The sequence below is a fragment of the Orcinus orca genome, chromosome 9, assembly GCF_937001465.1.
Source record: "Orcinus orca chromosome 9, mOrcOrc1.1, whole genome shotgun sequence".
NCBI classification, from domain to species: domain Eukaryota; kingdom Metazoa; phylum Chordata; class Mammalia; order Artiodactyla; family Delphinidae; genus Orcinus; species Orcinus orca.
The window spans coordinates 68,845,186-68,867,762 of record NC_064567.1 but is presented as its reverse complement, the minus strand read 5'-3'; the positions used below and the strand labels follow the sequence as shown (position 1 = coordinate 68,867,762).

Sequence of the window (22,577 nt, the reverse complement as noted above, 5' to 3'; positions counted from 1 at the left end):
ACTGATGGGTGAAGATTGATAAATTAGCAAATATTTAATTATATATACTTCGATTGTCATTCATTCATTCAATCAGTAGCTTATTCAATGAATATTTATTAAACTTCCCTTATATTCCAGGACCTGGGGACACAACCCAAACCAAAAAAGTAAGGACCCTGCTCTCAAGGAGTTTACATTCCAGGGGCCTAATACAATCTGCTCTGACACTCCAAATACTTCAGTACATTTTCATGGGAAGCACTGACAGCAAAGACAGTAGTAAACAAGGGCATGATACGCTTCAGGCCTGGAATTTTTCAACTTTGGCTGTACTTCTGTGCAAAGGCCATTATGTGTGCAATCTTACACAAGTTACTTAAACATTTTAACCTTATTTCCGCCTCTGTAAAAGAGGAACAGTAATAGCTGGGTTCTCCTGGAGATTAAATGAGATAATGTGCGCCGACTATTCAGCAATTATTACTATTATCGCTTTGGCTCCATGGTTCCAAAAAAACGTGCCCGCTCATTAGAATCACCTGGGGATATCTTTAAACTCTCAGACCACACACCAGGCCAATTAAACCCAATCTCTGAGGGTGGGACATAGGCGTCAGCATTTTTTGAGCTCCCCAGGTGTTTCCAATTTGCAGAAATTTGGGAACGGCTGCCGTTTGGCTTACTGATGTGTCATAATAACATTTGCCCATCCACCTATCTTTACCAGAGATGGAACCTGGATGCCTCATGAGCGAATGAAAGCCAGATAACTAAGGTGCACATTTTTCTGTCTCATCTCGTGGCTCGCATCCAAATCTCTTCAAATCTCTTCAAGGGGAGAGGGATGGGAGGGAGTCCTGACCCCTACTGCCTGCGCACAGCTGTTAAGGTTTAAGGAGACCCTTAGGTATATAGGGAGGGCTGACACTTCCACTTGCAGCGACTGCTGGGCCTGCCAGAGGAGAAGCCGAGAGCCGGGAAAACCAGCCCTTCCGGGGCGCTGGGCTCGGGACAGAGGCCGAAGACGCGCCGGGAGGGAAGACCGGCAGCTGGATCGTCCCCTGGGGCCGTACAACGGCCTGGCCCGCGCGGCTCGGGTGGGCGCTGTCTGTGTGCGCGCTTTGCCCTTGCCCGCCCTCCCCGCTGCGACCCCAGCCTAGGGCAGGAGCAGAGCCCAGGCGCAGTGGCCCGGGGCGAGGAGGGCCCGCCCCGCCGCTCGCCGCCATGGAGTCATGGCCGCCTGGCGCCTCTGGGCCCGCGGAGGCCGGGCGTCGCCTGCGCGCCTTGCGCGGCGCCGACTTGGCGGCCTCGGCCTCGTTGCTGAGCGGGGCCGGGGCCGAAGCCGGGTGCAGCGCGCCGGCCGTGGCGGCCGTTTTGCCGGCGGGGGGGAGCGGGGAGAGGATGGGCGTCCCCACCCCGAAGCAGTTCTGCCCCATCCTGGAGAGGCCGCTCATCAGCTACACCCTGCAGGCCCTGGAGAGGTAATGCGGCGCCAAGCGCGCCTTGCGGTCCCCGGCCCCCTGCTCCCCGCCCTCAAGCCCAGGGCAGCCCGCGCGCGGCACCTGCTCCAGTAGCTGTGCTCGCGCTGACACCCGCTCTCGGCGGACCGCGGGGCCGGACTCCACCCGCTCGGTCATTCCAGTTCGGGCTCCATTCCCGCTAGCCCTTCACGGAAGGGGAGCTCTGGCCCTTTAACAGACAGGCGCGGAGCCTGGGGCTGCCCCACGGAGCCTTTTACTGCTTCAGCCGCCGGCCTGTGGAGCTGCCCTCAAGACTGACTGGGTTAGCGCGGGGGACGTTTAGTTCTAACCCCGGGGCCTGTGGGGACTAATGGGAAGCTGGTTTAGGAGTCTCCCTGTCCCATATTCTCTCTCACGCTCATTCTTCACTCTCAGCGGCTATCTCCGCGCATGCGTGGGTGATGAGTTGCAAATTAGATTAAAATCTAGTTGCAAACTAGATTTTACTTGCCAAGATAGTTTTATGGGCCTTTGGTCATTCTTTTTATCAACTGTTAACAAATATTAACTGAGTATCTGATATGCGACATACTGTGCTAATTACTAGGTACTGAAGGTGGACCGAGAAGCAGGATTTAATCCAAACCTTTCCATGGTGGAAACGGATTTAAGGGCGCTAACTCCATGCTGTATCTTCGAAAACGGACTAGCTGGGGAAATGGAAAAGGAATGGGATAAGGAGGACCAGGGGAGTAGTAGTGAGGATCGAAGGAGGTGAAAAGGAAGGGTATATTATTTTAGCTTGCTTTTAGCCGTGTGTAATGGCTGGAGGGATGGGAAGCGGGGGGAGTACAAAGGCCCACATAGGTGTTGTTATGGTGTTGAAACTTATAGAAGCCAGTGTGGAGCTGTGGGAATATGTTTTCACGTGGATTGACATGAACCATTTGCTTTAGGAGGCTTTAATGAAGATGAAGCTAATGAGGTTCTAGTCAAAGGACAGTAGCATGTTATCCAGAAAACAGACCCCTACCTCCCACGCTTTCACACACCCCAGAAGCCAAAGGCCCCAGTTGCTTTGCATATGGTAATTTTTCCAAATGACACTATTCAGAAAGTAAGTGGCAGTGTAAAGACCCATAATCACCTTTGATTCGTGGCTGGTGGTTACATGTGAAACTCATACAAACATTGAAAGAGTTCCAGGTGCTTCTTTCGCTTCTGTAGTTTTCCATTTCTCTGAGTAGTTGATTCATGCTACTCCAATATTCCGTGTCACAGATATTGTGACAACGTAGCTCATTTATGCAGGTAATATTAGGGGACACAATAGAGCTTGGCCAGCAGGATCTTTATTAAGCATTTAGATGTAAGGGAGTGCAGACGTTTCTACGTTGAGTTTTCCCTCGTATGGAAAAAAATGCCACAAAACTTCTGTATTTGCAGTTTTGCCTTTTCTGAGGCAGCAGGAGATAGGTGGATATTAAAAAATATCAATTTTGAAGTACAAGAATGTTCTGGAAAGGCCTTGTTGATGTAAAATAAGATGGAACACTTCTGTTTTTACTTAATTTGATCACAGCGGTAATAAAATCTTAATAGCAGTAGTAACTAATCAAAACCTCCATTTTGAAATACTTCTGGGATCATTCTTTGGAAACTATTACAATGCCTGAAGAATTTATGGAATATGGTTATTTTGGAGGATGTCTCAGGAAATCCTTGGAAACCTTGTATCACAGGGATGTATATACGGGTGCTTCTTAGCCACTTGCCAAATGTAAGCCCTTCTATTGATAAAAGATGAGCTCCGTAGACTGCTGATAGTTTTCCTAGAGTGTGGTGCTAAAAGGTCTAGGTCATTTCATCCCGAAAGATAAATTATGGAAGTTCCTGTCTTTTGGAACTGAGAGTCAATGTAAAGAACTAATGAGGATTTAGAAGGAGGTTACCCCTGAAGTTTGGCCCCCAAATGGGATAGGGAAATGCAAAAAAACATGACTAGTTTGGTTTTCAGTTAATGCCATGTGAACATTTATTTCTACTCATTGACTTACCTACGCAAAGCAAGTAAAAATGTATAGCCATACAAAGGAAACATGAAAGCAAAAGGAGGTGGGGCAGATAAGAGAACAATAAAGCTCTAGCAGAAAGGAGGTAGAGGAGTGGTAACCAGTCAGTTTTAACAGGCTCAAGGAAGCAGAAACGTAAGCCTTGAGGTAGAAGAGCTGTGATGGAAGCAAGTTGATTGCAGTCATAGAACCTTGGAAAGGCTCAGGAGTTAAAAGTACTAATTAAGATAGGGTAGACAGAGAACAACTGTCTATAGCTGTAAAGGCAACTGGTTGAAACCTTCAAAAAAAAAAAACGGGCTCCCAGATCCCTGTCAGAACACTGGAGGCTTAGCCTCAGGCTCAGAACCAGCACAGCCAATGGCAGAGTGAAGTGCTCCATGGCCATAGAGAAATTAAGAGCCACATTCTCATTTTCGAATGAGATGCTTAGCACTTAAGGTAGACTCAAGGAAGTACTTTACTTTTCAAACGTGCTATGCATTAAAGCACCTGTCTTTGCATAACTGAGAAGTTGGAGGAGACATTGAGAGGTTTGTCTTGTGAATTGTCTGGGACTTCATATTGTTTTTCTGCTTTAGTTGAAATTGGAAAAATACACGTTTTTCTAGTTTAGCCACAGTTTACTTGTGTGCGTTGAAATTTCTTAAACTAATTATCAGATGAAATGAGATTTAAAAGAATCTCTGAACGCTCAAACCTTAAACATGTTGGCTAAAGGCTTTCGCTGGACCAATGGAGGCTCAGAGTCCATCTGAACTAGTTGTGTGTGGGTATATATTACAATTAGCTTTTATATGTGTAGAAGAATATATATGTTTATATGTTCACAAAGTATATTGAGATTATGCACTTTGTTCAGATCTGTGCATTACAGGTGTTATACTAAAAGGATCAAGTGTGACTAATTTGTAGGTTGTAGTAAGAACAGGTCTTCAGAAGATGACTAAAAACATTTCTAGGAGTTTTAAAGTTTCATTTTGGCCTTTTCCTTTTAGGGGGAATTAAAATATAAATTGAACCGCAGATTATAACTTGAAGAGAACTTTGAATTTTCTTATTTTGTTAACAAGGAACTGAGGTCAAGGGTATTAATCCTTCTCATAACGATTTATGACCTGAGTTTGCAAAAGGAAGCGTTGCTCTAAGAAATCATGTGGCAGTGGTATTATTGGCAGGGGCCTAAAGCTCTGACAGTTCGGTTGTAAGATCTACTCGCAGTTGATCAACTGATATCTAAATTTTACTGGTTTTAAAAAAAAAAAAAAAAAAAAGTGGGCTTCCCTGGTGGCGCAGTGGTTGAGGGTCTGCCTGCCGATGCGGGGGACGTGGGTTCGTGCCCCGGTCCGGGAGGATTCCGCATGCCGCGGAGCGGCTAGGCCCGTGAACCATGGCCGCTGGGCCTGCGCGTCCAGAGCCTGTGCTCCGCAATGGGAGAGGCCACAACAGTGAGAGGCCCGTGTACCGCTAAGAAAGAAAAAAAAAAAAAAAAAAATGTATTCCCAGGTCTGAAATAGGAAGTAAAAATTCCTGCTGGCAGTCTAATTTCTGGCTTCAAATTTCTAGGGAAAGAAAGTGTTATTAAGGAGAGCTGGTTAACCTGGAATAGCTAAATAGACTCAAATGACAGCTACAATGAAAACAAGTCACACAGCCACACTTTGGCCATACTTATTCAGACTCCTGGTGGCTGTGGACTAGGTAGGAATTTCCCTGACAATAGATTTGAACAAAGTCAGGCACAGCCCTCTCCATAGCTCAGGAGGCTTCTTGAGTTCTTGAGGACACTGCTTAAGATGTTTCTTGTTAAGGTTCCATGCTCATCAAAACCTGTTATAAATTGGCTTCCCATAGAAATCTTTTATAGGAAGAAAATATGCTGTTGCATTGGTAAAGAACTTTGTGTACGTTGTGATAGTAATGTGTATCGTTGTATATTAATATGTTGGCATTCAAATTCATGTTTCGGAGCCTTTTTAGTTTGGTTAATGTGAGTTAGGCTCCTCGAGTCTGATAAATCCAGATGAAAAATTCATTTTGTCAATTTGTATGTTCTGGAAACCATGGATTTTGTGATTGAGACTGAGTGGCTTTCTTATTATTTGGAAAATCGATGAAAGACCATTTTTAGTAACTGTTAAAGACTCCATGGTGTTTTTCAGTGGATTAACTTCTGGCTTATTTGATCTTCTGAAAGTTTTCTTTTAATATTTTTTGTGTACTTAAAAAAATTGTTCTGTCCTACTGTGTTTCTGAAAACCACTGCAAATTCTGTTAGAACAAGAGAATAGAAAGCATAATTGTTCATCGAAATGAGCAATATTGATTGCTTGAATTAAGCTGAAAGTAGGAATAGAGTGGAAGACAGGAGAAATATTTAGAAGATAGGAATTGGCAATTTTTAGTGATTAATTATACTAAGGATTCAGAAAAAGAGGTGAATTTAGGATGCTTTTGAGTGATTGCTCAGATATATGAATTTGACTTAAACATTTTGTCTGGATGCTTCATTAATAAAAGGGTTAAGTCTGAGTCAAGGGAAGGAAGAGGCCTGTATTGTAGAAGAAATAGAGTGGGACTGTGTTTTGCGCAGGTCAGATGATTGGAGATTTCAGTTCCCGTTGGCACCCCTGTGGCTACTGTGAGACAAGAGAGAAGACCAGGACGGGTAGTCTGGGCTTGACCAGTGGAAGCCTTCATGGGCCATATTAAAGAGACTTGACATCGTCAAGGCAGTCAGGGGCCAGCCCCTTCACACCAATTCGGTATTTTCCTTCTAAAATATCAGGGTGTTTATGGAGAAGGAGGAATCTATAAATTATGGCCACAGTACAATCCCGAGGCCTAATTTCCATGACAAATGTCATGTAAGTGAGCCATAGCTGTCACTGTCTCTTGGGGCCAAACTTCTGCAGCCTGGGTGAGAGCAGTTAAGGAGTGTTAACAGCGCCTGATTTTTCCATCTGTTTTTATTTATTTATTTTAAATATTTATTTATTTGGCTGCGCCGGATCTGTAGTTGCAGTGTGTGGGATCTAGTTTCCTGACCAGGGATCGAACCCGGGCCCCCTGCATTGGGAGTGTGGAGTCTTAACCGCTGGACCACCAGGGAAGTCCCTGCATCTGTTTTTTAAAAGCATTTGTTTAAATCTACTTTCAACTGATCTTGTTAAACTGTCTGAGCACAATATACCTGTAAGTAATATTTATTTTTTAAATATAATGCACATATTAATAGAAATATATTTAAATATAATCTTAAAATATTCTGGGAGAAGATTACATCTAAGATACTGTATTTTTTCCTCAAATTGTCGGTAGGTGTAATGGAGCTTGAGGTTAGGTTTGTATTTGCCTATGGAATGTGCTAGGAAGGAAATACTCAGAACTTGATAAAATCCAGCTACAGGGGGTTCAGTGTGGACTTGCCTTCAGCTAAGGAGGTCGACCAGATTCATTTATTCAGCAAATATTTGTTCACTAGGCACTGTGAGAGGTACTTAAGGCCTTTCTTAGTGCCATGATTCTACATATTAAATTTTAATACCGTAAAAGGCTTTTAATTCTATAACTAGAAAAGTATGTGACTAAATCCTTCGAAACACAAACAGTACTTAAAAAGGCTTGCAAGTGCTGAATGTATGCTTGGTTACTGAACAAAATAGCATAACAAGCCCATTATCTTTTAAGAGTTGTGTAAGACAGCTTTCCGAACTTTTTTATTGTGACCTGTTATGAGAATTAGATTTTGCTCATGACTCAGTGACACATACTTAACTACATCCAACATATTTGAAAGAGAATTTCATGAAAACAATCTGTCCTTACTATTTGCTATACATTAGAATTTTACTATTGTATTAATTTCTATTGACTCAAAACTGTTAATCTTAACTTAAAAATTTTGATTTGATGATACTCTAATGGGTCCTGAAATCTGCAGTTTGAGAAACACTTGTTTAAATCATTTTTCTATTTAGAGCCTCATAAAATTGTTTGAGAAGTCTTAGGCCACGAGTATATCTTTCTAATCTATATCTACTTTTTTGGACTGCTTTCTGTTTGATGGAACATAGGTAATCATTTTGTAGATATTTTAAGGCATTCCAGTAAAATTGGGATTGACCTTTGGGAGTTCATTAACTCAGATGTTTGAATGACTACTGTCAAGCAATGTCCTATCTTTCTCCCTCTTCATTATTCTATATTATAACATTTAATTTCATGTAAGTTTTGGTCAAAAAAGCAACATGTCTTTAAAAGTTGCTTTTAGCTTATTTTTTCTGATAGAATAGACTATGGAAAGTAAAAGGTGATAGGTTAGGGCACAGGTAAAGCTGTTGCCTTAGAAAAAAATCCTGTCCACTAATATAGTTGAACATGTACTTGAAACTTCTCTATTTAAAAAAAAGCAAACTTAATGTGATGTCCTATTAATAAAGTGTGATGTCCTATTAATAAACTAAATAGATTTGATTACTTTTACACTTTTCTATAAACTCAAGAGCACATTTTATTTCGAATTGTTTAAGCTTCCTCTTATCTATTCACTGATTCATTTAACAGATTCTTCTTTTTTTTAAATTTATTTTTATTTATTTATTTTTTGGCTACGTTGGGTCTTCGTTGTTCTGCGCAGGCTTTCTCTAGTTGCGGTGAGCAGGGGCCACTCTTCATTGCCGTGTGCGGCCTTCTCATTGCAGTGGCTTCTTTTGTTGCGGATCATGAGCTCTAGGTGCACGGGCTTCAGTAGTTGTGGCACGTGGACTCAGTAGTTGTGGCTCACAAGCTCTAGAGCTCAGGCTTAGTAGTTGTGGCACACGGGCTTAGTTGCTCCGTGGCATGTGGGATCTTCCCGGACCAGGGCTCGAACCCGTGTCCCCTTCATTGGCAGGCGGATTCTTTTTTTTTTTTTTTAACATCTTTATTGGGGTATAATTGCTTTACAATGGTGTGTTAGTTTCTGCTTTATAACAAAGTGAATCAGTTATACATATACATATGTTCCCATATCTCTTCCCTCTTGCGTCTCCCTCCCTCCCACCCTCCCTATCCCACCCCTCCAGGCTGTCACAAAGCACCGAGCCAATATCCCTGTGCCATGTGGCTGCTTCCCACTAGCTATCTACCTTACTACGTTTGTTAGTGTGTATATGTCCATGACTCTCTCTCGCCCTGTCACAGCTCACCCTTCCCCCTCCCCATAACCTCAAGTCCGTTCTCTAGGATGTCTGCGTCTTTATTCCTGCCTTACCCCTAGGTTCTTCATGACATTTTTTTTTCTTAAATTCCGTATATTGGCAGGCGGATTCTTAACCACTGCGGCACCAGGAAAGTCCAACAGATACTTCTTGATGCATAGTCTGTGAGGTCAAGAATTCTGCTGGTGTTTGTTATTGGATTACCAGTGACTAGTATAATGTCTGGCAAATGACAGATGCTTACTGGATGTTTTCTGAATGACTAAATGAACCCATGAATGAAGGAATACTTATGCTTGAATTGTAAGAAATAAACTTGACAATGTTTTGACCACAAATGCAGCATTAGTGTTCAAAATAAATGGATTGCTGGGGACATGACAATCCAGACGTGATTTTTTTCTCTCTCATGGATTTTATGACCTCTCAGTGTTAGTGCTTTTACAGAGGTTTATAGTGTGAGCTCCAAAGTCAGAGTGGGGTATACCCAGGTCCTTTCGTTTCCTAGCTGTGTAATCATGGGCAGGTCACTGCCTCTGTGCCATCTGTGAAATGGAGATAATAGTGATTTCTTTCGGGGCCGATATGACTATTAAGTGAAATATTAAGACACATGCTCCAAACAGTACATGGCACTTAGCCAACAATTAATACATCTTAGTTACTATTGCTACTATTAATATTACTGAAAGCTTAGTATATGCCAAGCCCTGGGATATAGTCTTTGCTTTTTGTGGGTTGGCATGCTAGTGAGGGAGGTAAAAATGAAACAGTACAATGCTTGATAAGACTCTAGCGATAAGAGTGCTCTGGGAGCTGAGAGCAGAGATGCCTCACCCAGAATGTCAAGGAAAGCTTGCTGGAGGAGGCCACATCTGAACTGACAGCTGAAGAACAGTAGGACTCGGCCAGGAGGGGGTGGGGGTGGAGGAATTATGAGGATGGGGGATAATGTTGAGAGGCAGAGGAAGCGGCATAAGCGGAGACCTGGATGTGAGACAATGTGGCGGTCACAGAAAGAGGGGCATGGCAGAGACCAAGTGGTGCAGGGAGAAGAAGGCCGAGATCAGGTCCTGCTCAAGAGCCAGCAGGGGATGGCCTAAGGTTTACACTTGAGGGAAATCATCTAGAAGTGGTAGGGTGGATTGTGTTGATTAAGTGAGAAGGAGGAGACGAGCTGAGAAGCTATTGCAGAAATAATGGGAGAGATGGCTTCCTGGGTCACAGCTGTGCCAGTGGAGACAGAACCTTGGGAAACCTTACATCTAGGGGGCAGTGAGGAACTGTCACTTGCTAAGGACTTGGTTAAGCACAGTATAAGTTTTAAACCATGTAAATAGAGTAAGTTCTAGCAGTGTTAAATTTGCAATGATAGAAGTGGGGGATGGATGGATTTTACAAAGCAAAGAGCAACCTACACTTAGTCGTATTCCAGAATCCTCCTTATTGCCTCTTCCCATAACTACGTATTTTCTGGTCTGGTATTCTGTGAGTGGTGTTGCTTTGCTTTGCTTACGATTAAAATTCCCCCAAGGTGTCTGACAAAACATAAGTAATCCCAGTCATCCTCGGAGCCTTAGAATCTAGAAATCAGAGTAAAGAGTCAAACTCATTGAAACAAAACAGCCAGCAAACAATATATTGCAGAGGGAAGGCATTTTCATTGATTTTCATTCTCTCTTCAGGTTGATGAGGAGAGCTTTCTGTTTTCATAATCCTTCAAACTATGCTATGTTGTAAGATCCTGGTAGATGAGACAGACCAAAATCATTTATTGATAAAACAAATAATTATCGAGTACCTACTAGGCATAAAGCAATGGGCAAAACTGATACTGTCCTTGCCATCATGGAGCCTACATTCTAGAAGATGGAATATTGTATTTTGATGAAAAATGGTAAAAATATTTTTTTCAAGTATTTTTTGGCATCAGATGGCAGTATAGGAAGATAAAGTACGATGTATTTGGGTATCATATCCTTCTGATGTTTCCCATATGAGATAGTATAGAGTGTGAGGATTACATGAGTTAGAACATGACTAATGCTTAAGACTTAGTAAGTTAATCGATGTTAGCTGTTTCATATTAAGTGATAAATTATTTATTTTGCCAGTTTTTTCTTACTCAGGAGGATTATTACCTCTGACTCAGGAAGATTGCCATCTCTTTTTTTTTTATTTTTTTTTATTTTTTTTTATTTTTTTATTTTTTATTTTATTTTTTATTTTTTTTTTTATTTTTATTTTTTTATGCCATCTCTTAAATCTTATCCACAAGCACCATCTGATAGACAGGCTACCATCATTGTCTCGCTTGCACTTCAGCAGCAGCTTCCTACCTGGTCTGTCTGCATGCTTTCTCTACCCAATCTGTTCTCCATCTTGCACCAGAGTAAAGTTTATGCTCTAAAATTAGAAGCTGCAATCACTCCTGTAAACATTTCCATGGAACTAAGTAGCTTAAAGCAACATAAATACATTCTTAAGCTTTTTGATGTCAGAAGTCAAAAAATCATTTTCACTAGGCTAAAATAAAGGTGTTAGCAGTGCTGTGTTCCTTTTGGAGGCTCTTGGGACAATCCATTTACTTGCCAGATGGCAATCCATTTACTCTCTCAGGTTCTGGAGGTCACCTGCATTCTGGGACTTACGGTCCTGTGTCATAATGAGTGCTGCATTTGTTACCACATCTTCCCCCTCGACTCACTTGCTTTTCTTTCACTGTTAAGGGCTCTTGTGATTATATTGGACCGACCCAGATAGCCCAGGATGATCTCCAACTCAAGATCCTTAACTTAATTACATATAGAAAATTCTTTTGATAGGTAGGTTTACATACATATTCACAGGTTTTGGGAATTAGGTCATGGACATCATTTGGGGGTTATTATTCTGCCTACCACAGTTCCCCTTATGTCATTGAACAGCATAGAATACTGGGGGAGGTGAGTATTAATTTGAGTGTAAATGTCCTGCATAAAGCTTTTCTCTAGATTCCTTTTTTTTTTTTTTGCGGTACGCGGGCCTCTCCCTGCTGTGGCCTCTCCCGTTGCGGAGCACAGGCTCCGGATGCGCAGGCTCAGCGGCCATGGCTCACGGGCCCAGCCGCTCCGCGGCATGTGGGATCTTCCCAGACCGGGGCATGAACCCGTGTCCCCTGCATCGGCAGGCGGACTCTCAACCACTGTGCCACCAGGGAAAGACCTAGATTCCTATTTTTTAAGATTAAAGACTAGAACCCCTAATATGGCCTTGGAGGTCTCCATGGCCTAGGCCAGCCCATCACTTGTCTGGTCCTCCAGCCTCTTCATGGGCTCTTCTCTGTGCTTAAAGAACTCCCCTCCATTTCCTCCTAGTTTCTCAGAACCTTGCTGCGGCCTCTGCTTAAACCATCCCTTTCTCTCTTCTTCCAAATCCTTTTCCCTATTTTCCTGCCTCCTGCCACTTGAAGAGAAAACTCTGCTTCCTTAGGGAGCATTATCTTGGCCTTCTCTGTGCTGGTCAAATATTGTGCTGCATGCGATCCTGGAGCCTGGACCTCTCCTTCACAGCACTTTATTGCAGCTTGGAGTTGTTGGTGTTCTCTTTTTTATCTGTAAGCTCTGTGAAAGCAGTAACTATTTCCATTGTATACTCAATTCTGATCATTTATTCAGTGCTCAATAAATATTTGTTAGAGGAATGGACTTAAAATGAAAGGATGGTGTGCCCTCAAGTTTTGGTTGTGTGCATCAGTGTAGTGCTGTCGTAGCCACAGGCAGAATGGGGTTTTGGGTTATAGGAAGGGTTTGTTCAATAGCAGAAGGTAGGAGATGGTTAATTATTGAGTGAAGCAACCCAGTGTTTTTCATTTATCGATAGTTAATTTCATTATTCAGTAATTTTCAGACCCTTCTTTCATCTCTTTAAAAGTGAGTACAAGACTTAACTGTCTAGCATGAACATGTAGGATCTCAGAGGCTAAGAATGCCATTAAATTTTAAAGTGGCCTTTAATCAGAGTTGATATCATGGGCCAGAGGCTGTTTTCCTGGCTTGGGCCCATCAGCTGAGGAACTTTGAGTGTATAATCATGTTAGCCTCTGTTAACACTGGTCTTCAAGAGAATTCTCAACTTTACTGCAGCCACTGCCACTCAGCGCTGTGGACTGTTAGCATCTGTATGTCAGTAGGTCTAAAAGTGTTTCAGAACAGAGAAGAATTGCTTTGTTTTGTAGCTGACTCAACAGATGAATTCCTTTAATTTTGTATTTCATTAAAATATGAGTTTTCTCTTTTATTTGAGCCTGATTTATACTTATACAAACTTAATTAGCATAATTTCCCTATTTAAGCTAAAACATTTCACCTTGATTGTAGGCAAAGTTTAGTTCAGCTATCCAGCTTTGTTGCCAAATCAATGGATTTCTTGAAAGAGACAGAACTTGTGGAATTCAAAAGTGCTTTGGGTTGTTCCTATTTAACGGAGAGAATTATTTGGGGAAAAAAAGCAATTTAAAAGCATAATCTTAAATTTTTTCTCTCAGTCTACTGATGAATATACTAATTATTTAAATTTAACTTAAGAAATCTGTGATACATATCTATACCTAATCTATGCTTTGCAATATAGGTACTTTCACACTATGTATTGAAAAATACTACTTCTATTTATATTCATGTTTCTATAGTATGAGAAATTCAAATTCTTAATCAACCCCTTTACTAGACATGATTTAAAATGCATAACATTGACTTAGTTCGTAGCTTTCCATTTTTAATGTCCCTATGAAGATGTATTAGTAGTAATTAGTAACTCAGTTTTGTTACTAGATTAACTTTAGTTGTTTAAGAATCAATTGATACGAAATGTGTGCATACTTTCCTTATAGAGTATCTTGGATAAAGGACATTGTTGTGGCAGTAACTGGAGAGAACATGGAAGCAATGAAGTGTATTATTCAGAGGTACCAGCATAAAGGCATCTCTCTGGTTGAATCTGGAGTGACCCGCCACAGGTCAATTTTCAATGGACTAAAAGCACTGGCAGAGGATCAGCCCAACTGTAGACTCTCAAAGCCAGAAGTAGTGATTATCCATGATGCTGTGAGACCATTTGTGGAGGAAGATGTCCTCCTTAAAGTTGTCACAGCTGCTAAGGAACATGGGGTAAGTATTGAAATACTTCTGAGAATGGATAAAAGGGGCAAACGCTATAGCACATATTCATTTGCTGGATTTTGATGGAATTGTATTCAGTATTTAAATGTCAAGTTAATTAAAATGGGCAAGATGACATAAAACGTTATGCTAATTTGTTTTAGGAAGTTTATATTATTATAGATTGTGAGACTGTTCTGGAATTTCTTTTGCTAGGTAGTCATTTATCATAATGTAATATGAGCTATTTGGAGAAGAATGCAGTAATGCCATTAGAGTATGGATATGAATGGATGGACCTTAGCTGCATATTTAATTTCATTCCTTTACCTAAAAATGCTGAAGAGGGACTTCCCTGACAGTCCAGTGGTTGGGACTCCGCGCTTCCAGTGCAGGGGGTGCAGGTTCGATCCCTGGTCGGGGAAGTAGGATCCCACATGCTGCGGCATGACAAAAAAAGAAAAAAAAGCCTAAGAATCTTGTAAGAGTCTAGGAGCTATGTGACTTAAAGCAAAAAACCCCAAACAAACCTGGCTCATTTCACCCAATTTTTGTTTTAATTTTTTAGAAGTGGTTTATTTTTTTAGCACAAACAGCCAGGCAAGATTTTCACGCCCCTTAAAGTGAGTAATCTTAGGATGACAGAATTCTATGTTCACTTCTCTTTCACCAAAATAAACACAGGATAGCAAAAGATCTGTTGTAATCTTTGGAACATATTTGTGTTTTTTTTAAATTACTGAGTAAAATCCTGTAAATGACATAACAGATACTAAACTGAAGTTTGCAGTTTAAATTTGAGACTTAGTGAAAATTTATGGCCCAGACTTAGTATAGTATAATAGAAATAGGCAGTAGGGGCTTCCCTGGTGGCGCAGTGGTTGAGAGTCCGCCTGCTATTGCAGGGGACACGTTTTTGTGCCCCGGTCCGGGAAGATCCCACATGCCGCGGAGCGGCTGGGCCCGTGAGCTATGGCCGCTGAGCCTGCGCGTTCGGAGCCTGTGCTCTGCAACGGGAGAGGCCACAACAGTGAGAGGCCCGCGTACCGCAAAAAAAAAAAAAAAAAAAAAAGGCTGTAGACTTGGACAGACTGAGGCCCAATTCTGTTTTTCTAATTATTAGTAGTATAATATGTTAAACTTTCTCAACTTCTTTGAGCTTATTTTCCTTTTAAAAATATAGATGCTAACTTGTAAGGTTGTTTTTAGGATTGGAAATTTTATATATGTTAACTACATAGTAAAGTGCTAAGTATTTAAAGTGGTATTACTGTAAGAGTAATTATAATACCTCAGATAATATTTTGTTTCAAAGATTGTAGACCAATGGAAGGAGTCATCTAAGCCTTCCTAGCCATCTGGGTTTCCAGGAAGTTATAAAATACTCAACTGGGAAAGATAGCCTGATTTCTATTTAGTTATCTATATGTATTTGGAGTTTCATGTTCAGGAAATTGCTCCTAATTTCATCTCTCTACAACATGAATTTCTTTTACATTTAGACCTATGTAAGAATTCCACAGGTAAAATGAAACATTTTTCTTATTTTTAATATAACTTCTAAGTGGTATTTTGATATAGTGAAAATTATGGCTCAGGAACACTAGTGACCACAAAACTTTCTAACGGCTCCTGTGTTTTTTGTGACAAATTCCTCTTTTCTAGGCTCCTAGATTGTGGAAGAGACAATGTGGCCAGGTGCAAGGGTGATGAGGAGGAATAAAAGAAGAAAGGATTTATAACTTTTAAGAATTTGAGTAAAACTTTACAAGTTTGAAAGTTCTTAGGGAAGACTATATAATTTGGGCAGTTAGAAAGTCTAGGCATACCATAGCACAAATAAATTATGGCTCTTTGCCTATGTTACCTTTTGGGAAAATAGCACTTAAAACTCATTGTGAAAATCAAACATTGGGGTTTTTTGAGTATTCAGAGAATTTCTAAGATTGTTTGTAAAGTGATTCTTTTGGTAGTATGTCTGAAAGGCAAAAGATTAATTTGCACCAATTAATAGGCTGAGAATATCATTTAACAGGTGACTAATAAAACATAAACATGTATAGCAGTTCAGTGGTTTTTTGTTAGTTGCAGATTTGTCGGAATTGCTTTTAGACTCTAATTTTCTTAAGTTGTTAATCAGAATATAATTTGTAAGATTCAGTCTCATTATGCCTTCTAAATAAAACAAATTATGTTTTAATAAAATCTGAAACTTTCCAGATACATTGAAAAGCTGGTTTAAAGCAAAATCTTTACAACTAATTTAAGAAAACTTCAGAAATTTGGTGTCTAAGAAATACTGCCTTGTTTTTGATGGTGTTAAGGGATAATTTTCATAAGTGTAAAATCATTATTAGTTTCATGCAGTTATAAGGAGCATGCTAAGGAGTTTATTGCCCTCATTAATGAGGGAACCAGACAGATGTTACAACTGAGAGGAGAACAAATTTATATGGAATAAAGGAATGTTGAAATTAATTCCCAAATAGACAAAACTTTTTTCCCCACGGGACGAGGGGTGCCAGTTGAACCTTCACTGGGCAGAATCTATTGGCACGTTTATAGGCAAGAATGATTTTTCCATTTACTATCAGTTATCTATAATTTTTGAGAGTTGTATAAAAGCTCAAGGGCAATGAAAAGCTGGTTTCTGCTAATCAGGAAGGGTTCGCTCTAAACAATACAGTTTTCAATTGGGGACACTTGTTTTGCTTATTCTCATTTCCTTAGAATGTTGAGGATAGTGACCCAGTAGCCTCAGAAAATTCAGGTACTACTTTCTGCCACCTCTCCTACCCTGTTCTAAATTTTAATCCTAAAAACAAAAACACAACTAATTGAGATGTACTACTAGTAGTTGAAGTTCTTGAATTGGTGGGAAGTATTGGCATCGTTTTAACCTCAGGTCAAATTGCAGAAAACTGGTCTGAATTAAGTTCTATAAAGAAAGTAGTGAAGATTTTTGCTTAGAGCTACCAGGCAGTTAGTTGTTTGCCTGGGAGTCCTTTGAACTCATTCTCCTTTGTTATTTTAAATTGTGTTTTATAGACTCTCAACTGATTGTCCTGTTTTCTTACCTCTTTTCAAACCCTACCTAAAAAGGTCCCTTTCAGATAAATCATTTCCTGAATAAATGAGACACTGTGACAGCCCCCTGGTGGGTATGCAGGCTTAAGATAACGTTGATTTTTTTTTTTTTTTTTAAATAAATTTATTTATTTATTTATTTTTGGCTGCGTTGGGTCCCCGTTGCTGTGCGTGGGCCTTCTCCAGTTGCGGTGGGCGGGGGCTACTCCTCGTTGCGGTGCGCGGGCTTCTCATTGTCATGGCCTCTCCCGTTGCAGAGCACGGGCTCTAGGGGCGCAGGAGGCTTCAGTAGTTGTGGCACGTGGGTTCAGTAGTTGTGGCTTGTGGGCTCTAGAGCTCAGGCTCAGCAGTTGTGGCGCACAGGCCTAGCTGCTCCGCGGCATGTGGGATCTTCCCCGGCCAGGGCTTGAACCCGTGTCCCCTGCATTGGCAGGCGGACTCCCAACCACTGTGCCACCAGGGAAGCCCTAACGTTGATATTTTAACTTACATTACATTTTGGTTAAAAAATCCAAATTAATGATGATGTACTACTTCAAGAGACTAAGATGCCCCAAAATTAAGGCTGACATTAGGTTGTCTGCATATAGGGGCTCAAAAGTGTTGCCCGGACCCCAGTTCTTTTCTCTTCTCTGTGTATGCTCCATTCTTGGGTTTCACAGAGGCAAGATGACTTCAGTAGGGCAGCTTTTATCATTTCTTTTACTTTTCATTTATTTTCTTTTATTTCTTATTTCTTTTACTTTTGGTAGGGTTGGTCAGAGTATAAAATTCTAAGTGTACAGTTATTTTTTCCCCAGTACCTTGAAAATATATTATGCCATTGTCTCCTGACTTTAATATACCTTTGAGAAGTCTACTAACCAGTCTAATTGTATTCCTTGAAAGTAATCTGCCTTTTCTGTCTGGTTGCATGTAAGAATTTTTCAGGTTTTGGGCAGTGTCTCTGGTATTTCAATATATGAATCTTTCTTCCCTTGGATTTTTTGCCCTTTATGAATTTTATGGTCTTTAAAAATCAATTCTAAAAAATCCTAAGCTATTGTCTTATTGAATATTGACCTTGTCGCATTTCCCAACTGACAGCTTTTTTTCTTCTTTATCCATATGCATCTATATACGATAAACCTTATCCTGTCCTCATGTCTCAACTTTAATATTTTCTACTTGTTCTCGTGGACTGCGTCATGGGTAATTTCAGTTTTCTATTTCATTCTTTAGTTCTAATCTTTTGCTTAAGGAGTTTTACAGTTGTAATAATTCTCAATTTCTAGTTCTGTTTGGTCCATTTCAAATGTGACTGGTCTTTTTCTATTTTGCTTTTCTGTTTTGTCTTTCAATATTTAAACATTTTATACATTGTAGCTAATAGTAATTCTTGGTAGTTTAATTCTCCAGCTCTTCAATTCTGTTCACTTTTGCTCATGATGATTGGTGTCCTCCTTTGCAATTTGGATTGTAAGCCCATGTTTGGCAGGACTCGATCAGCAGGAATCCTCTGGGCATGGGACGAAGGTATGTTTCTGAAACATGAATTTGTGTTCCCTCTGCCAGGGATCCCAAGGGCTTTTCCAACCTGCAGCAACTTTTGTCAGTTCTTGGGTTGAAGTTTTGTAGATCCTATGGTGGTGTTAAAACAAATTTCTAACACACGTATAAAGTATAGATGATCATTACCACTTCTCAGAGAAGAGTACTCCCACCCCCAGCTCACCCTCCTGCTCACCCCGCCCCAAATCCCAAGCCAGGACAGACAATTTTGCTTTGTCTTTCCTCACTGAGGGCACTTTTTTCTACTCTACTCTTTAAATGAGTATATAGCTTCTCATGTATCTTTGAGGGCTACAGTTCTCACCAACCAAGTAGCACAGGCTCAAGATCTAATTCCTCATTCCTTCTCATTTGTTAAAACTAAAGCCTCTTGTTAACCCAAAGATCTCTGCCATCTTACTTCCTTGGTTTCTGGCTATCATGTTAGTTCTAGGGAGTTTTCTTGAGAGTCATACTTTTAAAGTTCTTTTTTAAAAAGGCACTTTTAAAAGTTACTTTTAGAAGCTGTTTATGAATTCTTCTGCATTTAAAAAAATTGTAATAGGTTTTTCCAAGGTATGTGGTCTGCCATATTGCAAAATAGGAGTCCTTTACGAGTATGAAGTACTTGTATATTTCCGCATAATTATAAGTCAAGAGATGTAGTTATAAGGACATTGTTATAAGGGATATGTTGGAGCACTGAAAAATAAAGATGTAGAGAGAATCCTTTTTAGAAGGATTAATAAGCTATTGCATATACTCTAAGAACTGCCAGTAGAGTCTCATTTTCAGTTCATGCTATCAGTAGAGCAGCCTCCTAAAGACTTGCTCCTGAGGGAAGACGTTTAGTTTAGTTACTTGCATATGTTTCTTTCCTGAGCTCTCTGTTTTTGCATCTCTAATGATGTTTTATCGTCTTCTCCCTAATCAACTTCTTACAGTAACAGGTTATATTTATTGCTTCTGCTTCTTCATCTCCAATTTATTGCTCAGTGCACTGCAATCAACCTGGCCTCTTTCCCCTCTGACTCTTCTGCCTGAAAATCACCTGTAACTTTCCAATTTCCAATCAAACACATTTTTAGTCTTTTGTATAACAAGGAGTTTGACTGGCTTTTGTCCCTGGTTCCTTGCAGGGAGAATAAGTCCTTGAAATTTGTCAAGGGTCTTCATTTTTCATGAGCCCATTGGATCTCATTTGAGCTTACGCTAGTAAGATGAGATGACTCAGGATAGGGGCTGGTTACCAGCAAGACCAATGGAGCTTTGAACCAGCTGGATTTTTGGGGTGAGAGGAATGGTGCTGGAGACCGAACTCAGTCACATGCTCAATGGTTTAATTAATCATGCTTAAGAAGTGAAATCCCAATAAACTCTGGACAATGAAGCACAGTGGGGAGCTACTTGGTTGGTGAACAAAGAGGTGCTGAAAACATGCTGCTCCCTGATTGCTTGGGGGGAGGCCACCATAGAAGCTGTGTGTTCTGGTCTCCCCTGAGATCTCACCCCATGTGTCTCTTCATTTATTTATCTAGTCTGATTTGTATCCTTTGTCATAAATACGTAATGTAAGTAATCATAATCATATAATCATAATGTGATAAGCATTCTTCCTGAGCTCTGAGTCATTCTAGTGAATTACTGAACTTGAATAGAGGTTGTGGGAACCTCTTGAATTTGGAGTCAGTTGGTCAGAAGTGTCGGTGGCCTGGGGAACCCCACTTCTCTCTGGTGTCTGAAGTAATGGCAGTCTGGTTATGAACCATGGGTTTATGCTAACTCTAGGTGGCTGACATCAGAATTGAGTTTTAGAGTACACCAGTGTGTATAGAATGCCTTAAGTTTGATAGTGTTAACCAGCTCTTCCTTGGAACTCTTGCCTCTACCTTGGCTTCTGTGACTTTATTCATTCCTCTTACTTTTTTGACCACTCACTTTTCAGATACTTCTTCCCATCCTTTAAATGAGGTTCCTTTAACTATTATCACCAAACAAAGTATTTCTGAGCAATCTAAATCATGCCCACAATACTTAATATTGTTTAAATCTACATACCATAAAACGCACTTTGGGGGAATGTACAATCTGAGTGTTTACACCTGTAAAGATTCTTGTAATCACCACCACAGGTAGGACACAGAACTGTTCTAACACTCTGAAGAATTTCCTCCTGTTGCCCTTAGTATTCAGACCCTCGTTCCTCTAACCCCTGTCAACCACTGATGTGTTCTCCGTTCCTGTATTTTTGTCTTTTCCAGAATCCATAAATTGAAGCATACAACATGTAACTTTTTAAGACTATTATTTCACTGGGCGCAACACATTTGTGTGCACCTATTTTAACTCTCACTGACACACTGTCCCAAATCTCTCTCATTCTCAGGCTTCTCACTTCTGAATTCCAGACCTGCTGTGTTCAACTTCCAGCTAGATAGAACCACTTAAATTTGCCTTTTTCAGTGTCTATGGAATCATGTGCAGATTGGAATTCATTAATCTTCCCTGATATCTTTCCTTGAATTTCATCCATAGGTAAGAGGGAACCACTGATTTTTGAGGAGGGAATAATAAGACTTGAACTCTACAAAGATGACTGTCTGCCTTGTTTGGTAGGTTGACTAAAGGAAGACTTTGAGGGAAGTGAAGTTAGTTGGGATCTGCAGTAATGATGCAGCTGAGTGATGACGAACCCTATATAAGCCAAATGAAATGGAGAGGGAAGTAGATAGTACTAAAATGTTCAGGGCACTGGACTGCCTGGACTTGAGTAACGGTGTGGTATGTGAGCCATAGGAAATAAGGGACATGTATTTTGTGTGCTTTTAATTTTTCTTTTCCCTGAGGTAGTCTCATCTCTTCTCTCTAAATCCCTGTGTTCCTGCCCTCCCCACCCTTGCCTCCAAGTTTCTGTGAAATTAGGGTTTAGGCACTGATTTTTTGCTTGCCACATCTTTGCAGACCTATTTACATTTGCCTAAGGGTTATGACTGCCTGGGACCTTTTCCGCACTGGTTCATGATTTATCTTATCTTTTCTCATAAAACAAGGTCTCCTATACTTCCTGTATTGGATTTTTGCAATGTGTAAAACAGGGACTTTTTGTATCTGAAAGCAGGCTCCAGGCCTTTGTTTCTTCCTATATTTGAATATCAGCTTGGCACAAGGTTTCTCAACATTGGCACGATAGACCTTTTGGGTAAGGTAATTGTTTATTCTTGCGGGGGGTGGCTATCCCATGTGCTATAGCATAGTTAGCAGGATTAGTTTTTGTTGGAAAATTGTTAATCTGAAGAGAAACAGTGGAATTTATATAATGAGAAATTTTGACATGGGGTGTGTGTGGGATCTCTTAGGACTGTGCAGCATGACTATTTAGCAATGATGAACAATGCTTTGGAAATTCTGCTGAAGTTAATGTGTGTGTATGCATCAAGAATGTAGTTTCACTACCCAGCTTTATAACTTTATGCAATGTATTCTGGACTGTTTTTTTTAAATTTTTATTTCATATTGGAATATAGTTGATTTACAATGTTTTGTTAGTTTCAGGTGTATAGCAAAGTGATTCAGTTATACGTATACATATATCTATTTTTCAGATTCTTTTCCCATATAGGTTATTACAGAGTAGTGAGTAGAGTTCCCTGTGCTATACAGTAGGTCCTTGTTGATTATCTGTTTTCTATACAATAGTGTGTATATTGTTAATCCCAACCTCATAATTTATCCCTCCCCCCGCCGACTTTTCCCCTTTGGTGTAACCATAAGTTTGTTTTCTGTTTCTGTTTTGTAAATAAGCTCATTTGTATCATTTTTTTAGATTCCACATATAAGTGATACCATATATTTGTCTTTCTCTGTCTGACTTCACTTAGTATGATAATCTCTAGGTCCATCCATGTTGCTGCAAATGGCATTATTTCATTCTTTTGTATGGCTGAGTAATGGTCCATTGTATATATGTACCACATCTTCTTTATCCATTCATCTGTCGATGGACATTTAAGTTGCTTCCATGTCTTTGCTCTTGTAAATAGTGCTGCAAAGAACATTGGGGTGCGTGTATCTTTTTGAATTATGGTTTTCTCTGGATATATGCCCAGG

General features: G+C 40.4%; 1 protein-coding gene across 2 annotated transcripts in view; it reads left to right on the top strand.

Moving 5' to 3' along the window:
- The first annotated feature begins 587 nt into the window (after positions 1-587).
- The window catches only part of CRPPA (CDP-L-ribitol pyrophosphorylase A), a 352,865-nt gene continuing 330,875 nt past the window's right edge, over positions 588-22,577 (top strand). For both annotated transcript variants that reach the window (XM_049714562.1, XM_004263477.3), the window contains exons 1-2: positions 588-1,463; positions 13,586-13,862. In XM_049714562.1, the coding sequence (XP_049570519.1) occupies positions 1,207-1,463; positions 13,586-13,862 (534 nt within the window). In that variant the 5' untranslated portion in view covers positions 588-1,206. The remainder of the gene's footprint in view (positions 1,464-13,585; positions 13,863-22,577) is intronic.